The 14,988-nt window shown below is 40.8% G+C and overlaps 1 protein-coding gene across 1 annotated transcript in view; it reads left to right on the forward strand.

Annotated features, from left to right (window-relative positions):
- hibadhb (3-hydroxyisobutyrate dehydrogenase b) overlaps positions 1 to 14,988 on the forward strand; it is a 144,619-nt gene that overhangs the window by 101,716 nt on the left and 27,915 nt on the right. Inside the window, exon 6 of the mRNA XM_078239879.1 lies at positions 573 to 649. Coding sequence (XP_078096005.1) covers positions 573 to 649 — 77 coding nt within the window. The remainder of the gene's footprint in view (positions 1 to 572; positions 650 to 14,988) is intronic.

Consider the following 14,988-nt stretch of genomic DNA (forward strand, 5'->3'; position numbering starts at 1 on the left):
GAGAAATTGGTTTTGATTATGAAACCACGTCATCTGATCAAGTTAAATGCTCCCCAATATCAGAATTTCACTGAGTAGTTTTTTTTGTAAGTAGATGTAAAGCATGGAAATTATAACTAAATAGGTGTGTTAAATGAGTGAAAATGATTCAGGACATGTGCTGCCTATTCAGAAGAGACTTGAAGATGGAATGTGTTTTAAATTTGGCAATAGCACAAAATACGTAACAGTGAAACAGCAACCTGCTTCACACTCCGTCCAATCTTCTTTTCCAGAAATTAGTAGAATAAATCATCGGGTGGGATGTAAAATGGGTTGCCAATTTGTTGTTTCCCATTTTTGCACTGTCAGTGAAGTGAAATTTGCCACCCAAAGATGGGAGGTTTATATCTGTAAATCAAACTGGTGTTTCTGGAGTAACTGAAAGTTAAGGTACTTCCAGCTCAGCACATTTTAAATTTCCATGTAACATTTTGCATCATTATTGCAGTAATGTGTTTTGTTGGTATTTAAGTGCATGCAAGCTTTTGAAGTTGTTTACCTCTTTCATCCATTGTGACCTCTGTTTATAGGCAGCAAAGATCTGTAACAACATGCTTCTAGCTATTAGTATGATTGGAACTTCTGAAACAATGAATCTGGGAATCAGGTTTGTTCATTATTTCTCTCCTTCTCATATTTGTTTTGCTAGAATTAATAAAGTTATATAAACCTTAGATTCATATCCTTTCACACCCTTACCAACAACAATATATCCATTTCAGTTGACCCACCGCCACAAACCTTTTGCTCTTTGTGTCAAACACGTTTTCTGATTTTTCATCTTGACTGGCCTAGCTCTGATTTTAGCATTGCGTTCCCTGTTCTGGATACTGACACCACAGGAAATTATTTCTCTAAATCTACCCTCTTAGATCCCATTGTCATTTGAAACACCTAACTTTCTCAAGTCCAAGGAATGCACACTTGAACATTCCTGGGGCACAACTGATTCCAGTATCCATTGCCAGACCAGGCTGGACCACATCAACTATTAGTAGGCCTTTCTCTGCTCTGTCAAAACTACTCACTACTTCAGGATATTCTAGAAAGTCCCCATAGTTGTTGACAGCCTTTCTCCACTACTATTCAGTCCCTCTTGCCAACAATAAGTGCAGTGAGCTCCTGGGCTTTGTCATTAAGATGGTAACAATCTTTTCACCTGTTGGTTTCCCTCTTTCTGTTGTTGCCCTATTCCTGAACTCTTGTCTCGTTTGAGTCTTTTCTCTATTTCCCCATATGCCGCCTCTAAGCTTATCTTGTTCATGAGACTCCTCTCTGCTCCTTTGACCACCTTCCACGAACCTGCTGAACACCAACTTCTCTTTCTGGCCCCATACCAGGTGGCAATCTAAATGGTTTTGTCTCCTCGAGTATTGCCTGTACCCTACAAAATTATCATCATCCCACTTCAAAACACCCAGCTTCAACCCTCACAAACCGTCATTCTATTGCCAACTCCATTTTCTCTCAAGTTCTGAAATATGTTGCTAACTGCCTTAATTGTGCCCATCTTAACCCACAATCATACCCATCTTAACTACAACTACATCTTTGAACTTCTGCTTTCAAATTTCCAATCCTCATGCCACTGAAATGGCACTAATCAAAGTGATAACGAACATAATTTGTGACCATGATGCACTATCCATTATCATCTTACTGTCCCTATTGCTTTGACACAGTGTTGCAGTTTGATTTGATTTATTATTGTCACATGTATTAGTATACAATGAAAAGTATTGTTTCTTGCGCACTATACAGACAAAGCATACCGTACATAGAGAAAGAAAGGAGAGAGTGCAGAATGTAGCATAATAGTCATTGCTAGGGTGTAGAGAAAGATCAGCTTAATGCGAGGTAGGTCCATTAAGAAGTCTGATGGCTGCAGGGAAAAAGCTATTCTTGAGTCGGTTGGTATACGTGTCCTCAGACTTTTGTATCTTTTTCCCAAGGGAATAAAGTGGAAGAGCGTATGTCTGGGGTGCGTGGCGTCCTTGATTATGCTAGCTGCTTTTCCAAAGCAGCAGGAAGTGTAGACAGTGCCAATGGATGGGAGGCTGGTTTGAGTGATGGACTGGGCTTCGTTCACGACCCTTTGTAGTTTCCTGTGGTCTTGGTCAGAGCAGGAGCCATACCAAGCTGTGAAACATCCAGAAAGAATGCTTTCTATGGTGAATCTGTAAAAATTAGTGAGCGTCATAGCAGACATGCCAAATTTCCTTAGCCTCCTGAGAAAGTGGGCTTTCTTAACTATAGCGTCGGCATGGAGGGACCAGGACAGATTGTTGATGATCTGGACACCTAAAAACTTGAAGCTCTGCAAGCAACCTGAACAAGTATGCCACTATAGTAAGTGACTTTATTAGTAAGCGTGTGGAAGACTGTGTGCCAAAGAAGTAATTCCATGTTTCCCAACTGGAAACCATGGATGAACAGGGATATCCACTGCTTGCTGAAGTCCAGTGCTGAGGCATTCATGTATATATCAGTTACAATGGTTCATAAGATTGCTATGTTTTGGGACTGTGGGCGGGATATTCTGGCTGTTCCTGCTGGCGGGATCATCTGGTCTTGCCAACGGCGATCCCTTTTGTGTAATTTTAAGTATAAGTTGCTGGCAAAAAAGTGTTTAGTTAATAATGATTTTTGTCTATTTGTTACAGTAAAAGTCTTTAAATCATGAAATCTTATCATGTTGTCCTTTTAGCTTTCAACCAGAAGTTTGAATTTATGTTTTTAAAGCTAATGGTCTCTATGGAGATTGTAACAAAGTTGAGAGCCATCCATTGTACTCATTTTTCTGATCATATTCAAAGCATCTCCAACAATACCTTTCCACAAGGAAGTATCCTTAGCCTCCTGCTCATCCTTATCTACATGCTATCCCTTGGTGAACTCACCCCAAGTCATGGGTCAGGTTCTACATGTACGCTGATGACATCTAGTTCTGTCTCTCCATCACTCCCTTGACCTCGTTTTGTTATTAGGCTTGTCCGGTTTTGAATCAATTTACTACAGTTCTTCCAGTTAAACATTGGTCACACAAAACCATTGTCTTTGGTCCCTGTGGCCAATTCTTTCTCATTGCCATCAATTCCATTACCCTCCCTCGTTACTCTCTCAGGTTGAGCCAGACTGTTTGAATCTTCAATCTTCTATTTGATCCCATATCCTCTCATGAAGACCATTTCATTTCTCCTCTGACGTATCACATATTTCTGACCCAGCCTCAGCCTGTCAGTTGCTCAAAGCGTCACTCATGCCATTGTCCCTTCTGAGCATAATTGGAGGCTCGCCATTGGCTACCGGTGGGATCTGCCGGCCTCACCGAAGATGATGGCCATTTTTTGTGGCTCGCCAAGCACACTGTCAGGGAACCCACCGCAGTGGGGTCACCTTCAGCAGGACTGGAAGATTGCGCCAACAGGAAAGGCTGGAAAATCCTGGTCATTGGCTCTGTAACCTTTTCCAGTCCTAGAACCCTCTTACAAGTCGGCATTTCTCCAACACCAGACCTCTTGTGAGTCCTCCACTCCTTTCATCGAGTCATTGGTAACCATGCCTTCTGTAGTCCAGATCCTAAACGCTGTAATTCCCACCCTAAGCCTCTTGATAACTCCACCTCCTTAAGCACTTCCTTACGGCCCCTCTCTGGCTAAACTATTTGGTATTCCTCCTGGAATTTCCTCTTTTGGCTCAGCATCTGTTTTTGTATTATTAACCTGCTGTGTAATATCACATGATGCTTGTATAATGTTTTTATCTAGAAAAGACAGAAGTTACTTTTGGGCCTGCTCAAAATCAAATGGCACAATGTAATGAAGTTAACGTACTGGAAGGATGAACCAATTAACCTTTCCTCACTCTCTCAATAATATACACTGTCTTTTAAACTTTTGGATTAAGTTCATACCTCTTCTAGTCTTACAAGATGAAGAGCTCAAGGTGTAGGGAGTAACATAGCAGCATGGATATCAGATTGGTTAACTAACGGGAGGCAGAGTCGGCACGAATGGGTCATTTTTGGGTTGGCAAGATGTCACAAGTGGAGTGCCATGGGCATCGGAGCTGGAGCCTAAGGGACCAAATGTATGGTTTCTGAATTTGCTGATGACGCAAAGAAAGGTAGGAGAGTAACTTGTGAAGAGAATGTAAGGAGTTTGCAAAGGTATGTAGATATGTTAACTGAGTGGGCAAATATTTGGCTGATGGAGTATCATGTGGGAAAATGTGAACTTGTCCATTTTGGCAGGAAGAAAATAAAAGCAGCGTATTAGCTAAATGGAGAGATATTGCAGAACTCTACTGTACAGAGGGAATAGGATTTCCGAGTACATGAATCACAAAAGTTAGTTCATGGGTACAGCAAGTGATTCATAAGGCAGATGAAATGATGGTTCTTGCAAGGGGAATGGAATATTAAAGTAGGGAAGTTTTTTTGCTTCAGTTGTACAGTGCATGTACAGTTTTGTCTCCTTACTTAAGAAAGGACATAGTTGCATTAGAAGCAGTTAAGAGAAGGTTCACTTGACTAATTCCAGGGATGAAGAGGTTAGTTTTTGAGCAAAGTTGTATCCATTGGGATTTAGAAAAACAAGAGGTGATCTTATTGAAACATGTGAGATCTTGAGGGGGACTTGACAGGGTGAATGCTGAAGGGATGTTTCTCCCTGTGGGAGAAGCTAGAACTAGGTGACATAGTTTAGGACTTTCCAACCTATGACGGGATGAGGAAAAAAGGATTCTCTGAGGGACTGAGTCTGTGGTATTTTCACAAGAGAGCGATGGATATTTAGTGAACCCTGCCTCCAAGTGTTGTCTAGCTCATATGAACATTGACTGTCTTGGATCTCCAGTTTAATATTAACTCAAACACGAAGGGTGGAATTCCCCCCCAAAAATTCTAAGTGCCGAATTTGCGTAAAAACTGGAGTACATAACGCTGCTTTTTTCAGTGGGATTTTCAAAGTGAATCTGCCACACACTCAGCACTGCAGAGTGCCTGAGCGTGATCTTGTTAAAAATCAGTGGGCGGACCTATTCCCGCTGGAGAGGACTGCAGCACTGCGAATGCGCCGATCTGTTGGAGCCGAGATCGGCACATGCGCAGTAGCCCCACATTGGCCTCCCGATCGCTGGCCAGCTCAATCACTGGCCAGCCCTGCGATCCCACATATCACTGCCCCTCCTACCCCCAACACGCCCTGATTGCTGGCACCCCTCCCTCCAGCAGGCCAACCCCCTCCACCCCCAGGGGCAGTGCCAGGGGGCTGAGCTGGCACCACCAGCCTGGCAATGGCCAGGGAGCAACCCCCTCTTACCGCAGGCCTCCTGAAGAGCCTCCATGGCCCCCTTCACTCCAGTGGGGTCGGGCTACCAGCTCCCCATTAGTGGAGAGCTGGTGTAAACCCCGCTGGAGTGAACCACTCCTAACGAGGGGGGACAGGCTAGCAGACCTGGAGACTTCAGTCCCGGGCTTGCTAATCGGATTCAAATTCGAATTTAAATATTTTAATGAACTCCACACCGATTTCTGGCGGGGAGCTGACGACGCCAGAAATTTGGCAGCTGGAGGTGCGCAGAGGCCCTGTCGCCCAGAGGAAAAACCGATACACAGCCTCCTCTTATGTCTCCCAGCGGGCTGGGAGAATCGACCCATAATCTTTGTTTTTTTCTTAACTGAAGCAATTGGCAATCTGGCCGTTGACAGTGCTGCTTTTGCTGACAGCATGTCAGTAAGTAAAGTCGCTATTGTCCCAGATGACCATAGACTGCTTTCCCCTTTGAAGGGGAGAGCTGGCTGGTGGTGATTGAACCTGAGGATCACCACATCACAGGTGAGGTTGAGAAGGTGGGGCCTTCATGAGTAACCTCAGCCAGTACGGGAATTGAACCTGTGTTGTTGGCATCATTCTGCATCACTAGCCAGCCATCCAGCCAACTGAGCTAAACCGATTCTCCCAACAGTATGTAAGGCCAATATGTTGTAATTACATTATTGGCAACATTTGCTGTTAAGACTGTTGTTTGCTGCAATCCTCTCTCATTAATTCAAAGGCAAAATTTGTTGGAAATTCTTTATCATATTCTACCATTGATGTTGCTGGTCCAAGGAGCTTCGAAATGACACGACCCCCAAAAAACAGACTAGCTAGTTTCTCAGGTCAGTTTCCTTTGACCAATGTTCGGTTATTTAGTGCTCAATAGTGGAAGAGATAAATAAATTAACTGTAGCATGACCAAGATATTTTTGGAAGTGAAGAGTTGGTTGATTTATTTTTTTGTTGCATTACTATTCCAATCATGTTTATAATAGTCGCTATTCTCCATGTTGTTGGGATGTCTGGATTTTTGAATTCTGATGTACTAAACTCACCCAAAATATTAAAATTGCCTCAAGCAGTCCATCCACCAAAGGAGAAACGTCCAACTGGGAGAGCCAGTGAGACTGGACCCAATGTAACCAAATGAGAGCTTTTTAAGCTTTCTGCATTTAAAACTATGGCCGATCAGCTTACTGATCTTGATTCCATTTGTGAACTTCTCAAGAGTCTACATTTCTGCTGAGAATTTCAATCCCAACTCTGCTTTGCTTAGATCAATGAACTGCAAAATTGGATTTCCATTCTAATTATTGTTAGATAATAAACATTTTGAAATCTCCATTTCAAGGATCTTGAAGAAGTGCCATCAATACTCACAAAAATGGAGGAAGGAATAAAACACTCCAAATCTGCACAGTGTGCTTTTAATCAAAGTCTCAACATGTGTTTGCAGTAAACACCTGTTTAACGGTCAAGCTGTACTTATAGAGGTTAAATATACTTCCTAAGGTTCTAAATCACAGCATTTCTTCTTGCTGTTTATCTTATTATACCACATATTTGAAAATGAAAACATTTATTAGACGAAGATTGCAGCATGTGTTAAGAGCTTTTAGCTTGTGGGAGATTAAGAAATCTTGAATACACGAGTGTTTCAGTTCTCCGATTACTCTCCCCCCCCCCCGGCCAACCTCTTCATCTTTTTCCATATTCTTAATAGCAGATAAAGCTTTCAATGTTCAATCCAAAGACTGGTAAAAGCAGCATAACCGAGATCATTGTTTCTTTTGACAAACTGCAGTTAGTATTTACATGTTTTAACTTTTATGTCATGCATTAAAAGTAATAATCAACTGCAAAGTTAGTCATATCTCTGGAACCCAGACAATTGTTAGAATCATAGAATTCCGGGTGCTCCGGTTTCCTCCCACAGTCCAAAGATGTGCGGGTTAGGTGGATTGGCCATGCTCAATTGCCCCTTAGTGTCAGGGGGATTAGCAGGGTAAATACATGGGGTTACGGGAATAGGGCCTGGGTGGGATTGTTCTCCCATTATTATTGGTATTTTCCCAAACAAAGGATATATTTTAAAGTAACATTAAGTATGAATTTTAAGCTACCTTCCTTGCCAATTCCTCACTTTTTTATGAAGGTATTAATTTTTTTCTTGAGGTCCATGGGCATACCCATCCTCGCCAGTTCCTTGTTCAAATCATCATCCTAAGAACCCGTTCAGCCGAACATGATCCTGTCTTCAGCTGAAGTTCACGTGCACTTTACAGCAAGGTCATTGGAAACCCTGCTAATTTTTTTCTCCCTCCTTCCCACCCACTCTCTCCATAACTCGGTGGCATAGTCAACATTATCTTTACCCTTTGGCCCTATAGGTGATCTGTCGTTGTTATGCATGGCACTACTAGGAGTTATAAGGCTGCCAGTGGTTGAAGGAATATATTTTGGGTTTCTGTCCGTGACCTGAGCTCTCTTTCTGCACCTCAATCACTGGCTCTCCTTCTCCGAGTTCCAAATGTTCAGTCTGTGAATGGGAGAATTGCCAGTAACTTGATGTGAAGACTGATCACCCTCGTATCAATCGGTGAAGAGGACCAAGCACTGTCTGCAGAATTTTCATAGCGTTGCATTACATTCGTATTTTTTAAACTAAATGGCAAAAATTTCCTAAATGGTATAAATCAATTTTCTTTTTAGTATAGTAACTGTGTAGTTAACATTTAACATATTAAACTTGCAATACTTTTTATTCTCTCTGCACTGCTTTTGCACAACAAAACAGTTTGGTGTATATTTTGTAGCAGATTTCTTCAATTGGTGCAGCAATTTTAATGCAGTAGTTTTTACTGGTAATAAACTCAAGAGGAGACATTTACTTTCAATTAAAGTTGGAAGATGTGGTTGTACAGCTACTGTGGTCTTGCCTCAGATGTGAGGCCATTTCTACCTATTAAGTTGTCATAATGTAACTGAGATAAAAGAGGAGTTTAGCCAGAAGAGACTAATTGGATTGTCAATATATTTTACCATTTACATTTTAAAATCAACTCCCTGGAACAGCCATTTGTGATCTTTATTTAGTGTTGAAACTGCAGATTGACAAAGTACAGAACACTACTTTCACAGTATGTATTCTGTTTTGGGGTCAGCATAGTGCCACAAATTATTTTGTTCTTGCCTGTTAAAATCCACTTAGCACATGGCAATGATCATTCTCATTTCAATTGATAAATATTACAGCTTTGACAGCTGAACACTGAAGGATTTGGAACCAGCCAGTAAAGAACCTTTTGCTTTGTAAATCAAAACTGTAATATCCCTTGTAATAGGCAGCAAAAAGATAAAATTCTGCTGTCACTGCAGTTTTAAAATTAATACAATTTCACTGGAGGATGTCCATTGTTGGATGGCACCATCACTCCTCTGAATCTGTTAGGGATATTTGAATAAAAACCAAAAAGATGAGCAGTATTTTATCATGTGTAAATCGGGTAAATTCTAGGAACATTTGCTCTTGGATATCATCATTAATCCATTACCAACTGAAGAAGGGTCTCGATTAGCGTATGAAATTATCATTCTTTTAAACTAAACCAAGCTGAAATAGGATGATTAGCTTGTTATCTAAGTAATGAGAGTTTAAAATACAGAGGTCTTGTAATATTGTGCAAGTATCAGTGAACAGACGCTTAACTTTTACTTATAATTAACTTTTAATTCTAAGGAAGCATTTAACTTGTAAATGAATAAATGACTGTCTCCATTAAAATAGCAGACAGATGAACTGGATGCAAGCAATAAAGTACATTTATTAATACACAGAAGTAATTTCAGGGCCTCAGAATAAGCTTAGTAGCTTTTTCCTGGTTTCTGAGAGAAAGGTCAGTCTTGAGACTGGTGCTTCACACAAGCTTGAGTTATGCTGGGGACTTTGTTCCGGGGTGAATAGCATAGAGCAACAACTGTAAACTGTTATTTGAATGTAAAGTGAACATCAAAATTTAGCCCACACGTTGGAATTACTTTCCCAAGGGTTTTTTTTGCCACACATTCCTGTCTGCTGAATGCGATTCAACACTCAAACCGATTAGTTCTTGCACTGGGACATTCCATGAAATCGGAGGATCTCAGTAACAGGAATGGCAAGCAGAACCGTGGCAACTTACCAGACTGCATCCCTCCTAGCATGTTGAAAGGCTTGTTGAGGTGGGGTTTGATGTGGAAAGATGCTGATGCAATATCAGTTATTTAAAATAAAATCACTCAAGCAGCCATTTTGTACAGGATTTTCAGTATTGTGCACACACTCAAAAATAAGGCTAAGGAATGAATCCTGCTATTTCTTTCAATTGCTACCTCACTGCAGAGAATGTTTAAATGTGAACAAAGCCACAGAAGAAGGACAGTTAACCTCCTCATGCTTTTTTGAAGGGTTACCTCAGAATTTACAAGCTCGTGAGGAACCACTTACTGTTGGAAATGCATTGAGTGATAACAGATGTGTTTGCCATCTTATTGGTGTATTTTTCATTGTTCATAATTAAGACACTTGTAGGTCAGGTAGGTGTCTTTCTTGCTGTGATTTTCATCACTGCCCACCCCCACCAAATGTATTCATTTAGTCCATCCTATGCAAAATGGGAACAAAGGATGTTTATTTAAAATAGGTGCTTGGTAGTACAGAATTTGAGCTTTTCTGAAAAAACAGACTGCTGTCGAAGCTTTTTGTTTTGCACTCATCAGGACAGCTTCACAAGGAGGTCAAATCTCAAAGGGGATCGAAAGTTCACATTGCATGAGAAGAGGGTGCTGATTGGTTGGCAAGTGGAAACATAGAAACTAGAAGGAGAGCATACCATTCGGTCCTTTGAACCTGTTCTGCCATTCACTTTGGTCATGGTTGATCATCAAATTCAATATCCTGATCCCGCCTTCCCCCATATCCCTTGATTCCTCTAGTCCCAAGAGCTATATCTAATTTTTTCTTGAAATCACACAACATTTTGGCCTCAACTACTTCCTGTGGCAGTGAATTCCACAGGTTCACCACTTTCTGGGTGAAGCAATTTCTCCTTGCATTAGTTCTAAAAGATTTACCCCTTTATCCTAAAACCATGACCCCCTAGTTCTGGACTCCCCACCTGAGTAATCCTGTTAGAATTTTAGAATTCTATAAGGTCCCCTCTCACTCTTCTAAACTTCAATGAATGTAATCCCAACCTATCTTAGTCTCTCCTCATATGATAGACCTGCTATCCCAGGAATCAGCCTGGTAAACCTTTGTTGCACTACCTCTAAAGGACATCCTTCCTCAGATAAGGACACCAAAACAGCACACAATTTTCCAGGCATGCCTCACCAACACCCAATGCAATTGAAGTAAAACATCTCTATTCCTATAAGCAAATCCTCTCACTATAAAGGCCAATATACCATTTGCCTTCTTTACCAACGTGCTTACTTCTTTAGTTAGCCAAGGGTGGTGGTTCCTCCCATTAGAATTTTTCTTTATATACTTATTCTGAGTATTCTGAAATATCCCCTTATGTGTCTGCCACCGATTCTCTACTGATCTATCCCTTAGCCATGTATCCCAATTCACTTCACCTAGCTCAGCTTTCATGCCCACGTAGTTGCCCTATTTAACTTTAAAAGTATAAAACTGGATGTAAAATTCGGTCATATTTGGTTGCTGCTATCTAGGGCTGCCTTTATTCTGAGGTCATTAATTATTCCTGTCACGTTGCATAATAAGTTTATAATACCTGTTCTATGGTTGGTTCCAGAACATGCTGGTCAAAGAGAATATCTTAGAACTATTTTAAGAATCCTCATCCAGGCTACTACTGCCAATCTGATTTTTTCAGTTTAAACATAGATTCAAGTCACCCATGATTATTACCATTCCTTTATCACAAGTACCCAATATTTCTTCTTGTATACTTTGCTCTACGTTGTGGTTACTGTTACGGGGGCCGATCGCCCACTCCCTCTAATAACTTCTTTCCCCTACTATTCCTCATGTCCACTCTACCACATCCTGATCTCTTGAGCCAAGTTGATCTCTTCCTATTGCACCACTGCCTTCCTTGATCAACAGTGCTATCCTTCCACTTTTATCTAGCTTTTTAAAAAAATATCTTGTACCCCATGATATTCAGGACCAAATTCTTGTCCCCCTGCAGCCAGGTCTCCATAATGTCTATTAGATCATATTTATTTACTCCCGTGTATGCTGTCAATTTGTTTATTCTGTTATGAAAGCTATGTACGTTTAGATATAGATCATTAGTTTAGTTTTTTATCTTTGTTGCATCTAGTCTTGATTCTTTGTGCATTCTTAGTCTTTTTCTCTCTGTCTCTTCCTGCTGTTCTGCGCCCCTCATTTCCCATATTACTAATTTCTATTCTTCTCTTGTTCTACTCTTGGATATACTACATCTTGCCATGCCCTTTTGATCCCTTGCCCACAATTTAGTTTAAAGCTCTCTCTACTTCTCTAGTTACACAGTTTGCAACTGGTCTCAGCACAGTTCAGGTGTAGACCGTCCCAACATTACAGCTTCTGCTTTCCCTGTTGCTGGTGCCCCACAAACTGGAACCAACTTCCCCCACACCAGTCTTTGAGCCACATATTCACCCCTCTAATTTTATGTGCTGTATGCCAATTTGCCACCATAAATGTTCAAATCTGTACCCTTGGGCTTAAAGGAATGGAGATACGGATGCACCATAGAAAGCATCCTTTCTGGCTGTATCACAGCTTGGTATGGCTCCTGCTCTGCCCAAGACCACCAGAAACTACAAAGGGTAGTGAATGAAGCCCAGTCCATCACGCAAACCAGCCTCCCATCCCTTGACTCCGTCTACACATCCCGCTGCCTCAGAAAAGCAGCCAGCACAATCAAGAACCCCGTGCACCCCAACATACTCTCTTTCACCTTCTACTGTCGGGAAAAAGATAAAAGATCTGAGGTCATATAGTAACCGACTCAAGAACAGCTTCTTCCCTGCTGCCATCAGACGTTTGAATGGACTTGCCTCATATTAAGTTGATCTTTCTCTACACCCTAGCTATGACTGTAACACTACATTCTGCACTCTCTCATTTCCTTCTCTATATATGGAATGCTTTGTCTGTATAGCACGCAAGAAACAATACTTTTTACTGTATACTAATACAGACGACAATAAATCAAATCAAGATGAGGTTTGTCTCCGAGTGATAGAGAATAATAGTTTTAATGGGGACGATGGTATTGAAAGTGGAGATGAGGGTGTGGTTGAATAGCTCAATAAGTGCAGAAATGTCATGGTGAATTGACAGTCGGAACTTTGAAGTTGTAAATCAGTTAGCGGAGTGTTTTCCAGTGGTGTACACAGAAGAAAATAGGGAAATGGGATTTTCGTAGCGAGTGATGCAGGGAAGCAGTGACATATTATGGGAGTAGCAAGGCCAAGTGAAATGGCAAGACTAAGGGCAGTAGAAGTGTGGAACATTCTCCCACAAAAAACAATGATGTTCGCTCAAGGAATACTAAATCTGAGATCAACAAATTTTTGCAGGATAAAAGTAATAAATGTTATGGAGCCAAGGCAGATGGATGTAATGAGGATGCAGATCAATCACAATCTCTTTGAATGGTAGAACAGCCTCATGGGGCTGAATGGCTGTGCTGCTGTTATGTTTATTCATGCATTGCACCCTGAATTTTAACTACAACTATTTGTATTTCTTGCATGGCCATTAGATTTCAGATTTCACAGAAAAGCACAAATGTGATGTGATCCCAAAAGGCTAATATATCCTGAAATCAGATGAAATGAAAAGCAATAGCCTTGGCCACATGCCCTTATTTCAGACTGTTTTTCAATTATGCATTACTTTTTTTTAAGTTGTCAACTTTTTTGAAACTGCCAGCGTTCTAATTGGTATAATTATGATGCTGAACCATGATTGTCTTGGTGCAGGGACCCTTCAATGTTGCCTTCTCTACCTTGGCATTCTTGTCCAGATTTCCCACCCAGTGCACATGAGCAAAAACTGGTAGACCTGGCCTTTTCAGGAAAATTGGTGTTTTAACAAAACCTGAGAAACATTTCAGCTGTATCCTCCATGAGACTTTCTCAGTAATCAAGTATCAAATCTGGTCATCCTCAGCCAGAAGCGATTGAACTATTGGACCAACTTCCATCATGGAGATTAAGTATTATTGGGGTGGTCAGTAGGTGCAACACCGAAAGGGAAATTCTTTCCTGCTGCTTCCATCAAGCTTTGATCCCAGCACTGTACACTCTTTCTATCCCTCTCTTTCCCCCACCTCTCCCTCTTAAATTCTCCGCTCCCTCTTTTTTTCTCTCCCTCTCTCCCCCCTCCTCTCTCAATAAATTGCTTTTGAAGACTTCAGGTTGGAGGTGAACGCCATATTCTGAGATTTTGCTAACTGACGACGGAGTTATATTGCTGGGAGTGATGCTGAAAGAATTCTGTTTGGGAGCAAGATTCAACATGGACACATTACTAAATAGCCATTGCCAAATTTGAAAGTGGCATATAACGTTTTGTGAAAACCTGGCAGAGTGTGAGCACTTGGGAAGCTTTAATCTTGCTGTACTTGAACTGTGGTTTCCCCTTAGGCTCAAGTACAGAGGGTTTGTTTATTGCAATCTGTGATTCAGAAATCTGGAACAGTTTGTATCGTTTACCAATCATTATTATTGTCTGGACTGGACATCTCTGGATAATAAACCCTTTGAGCGGTGTGTTCCATGCTGTCTTAAAGATGCAGTTCTTCAAATTGTATCACTAGTTTTTTGATTGCCTTTGGTATATTTTCTGTTTGTTTGTATGTGGCAGTGAAATGTATGTATACGCAAGAGTTAGCCAGTCTGCTGTATGTAAAATTTTCATTTTCTTTGAACAATGTACAGCTTCCACACACACAGCTTCTTCAGGTCTCCATTTGATTCTCTTTCTGATCCAGCATAATTTGGAGTTACTTGTTAACTGTTAATTGTTTCATGCTTCAGTGCGTTTCCTCCTTCTAAACCTAGAAAAGAGGCTTCATATACACCAGATTTTAGGGAGATCAGCTGGCCACTTGGGGAACAGTTTTCTGCCAGGAATATCCCAGGTGTTTTTCCACAGGATTATGGTAATACCCTATTTATATGTCGAGGTTGAGCTTCTTTCAAAGAATGGAAGTGGCTGAATCTACGTGAAGCAATTTAACATCTAGCCAATCAGTAATATCTGAAAAGTTTTCTTAGCTGAAACACTAATTAAAATGAATGGAATAGAAAATTATGATTTTGAAAATGAGTCATATTTTGGAATTGTAATACTAAGTGTAATCAAAATTGATATTAGAATTAAAGTTATTTATAGTATCAGAGTTTAGGAAGGCAGGAATGTTCTGCACCTCCATTCCCATTTTCCCACCCTTGATACCCTCACTTAATGAAAATCAATCTGGGGAGGGGCAAATTTAAAGTTTCTTGCAGGAAAGATACTTCCTGATTTCTTTCCTAACAGCATTAATTTTAAGATTATGTTCCCTTGTTCTTGATTCCCCTGCAGAGGAAGTAGTTTAACCGTTTATACCCCATC

Source organism: Mustelus asterias, chromosome 2 (genome assembly GCF_964213995.1).
Source record: "Mustelus asterias chromosome 2, sMusAst1.hap1.1, whole genome shotgun sequence".
NCBI lineage: Eukaryota > Metazoa > Chordata > Chondrichthyes > Carcharhiniformes > Triakidae > Mustelus > Mustelus asterias.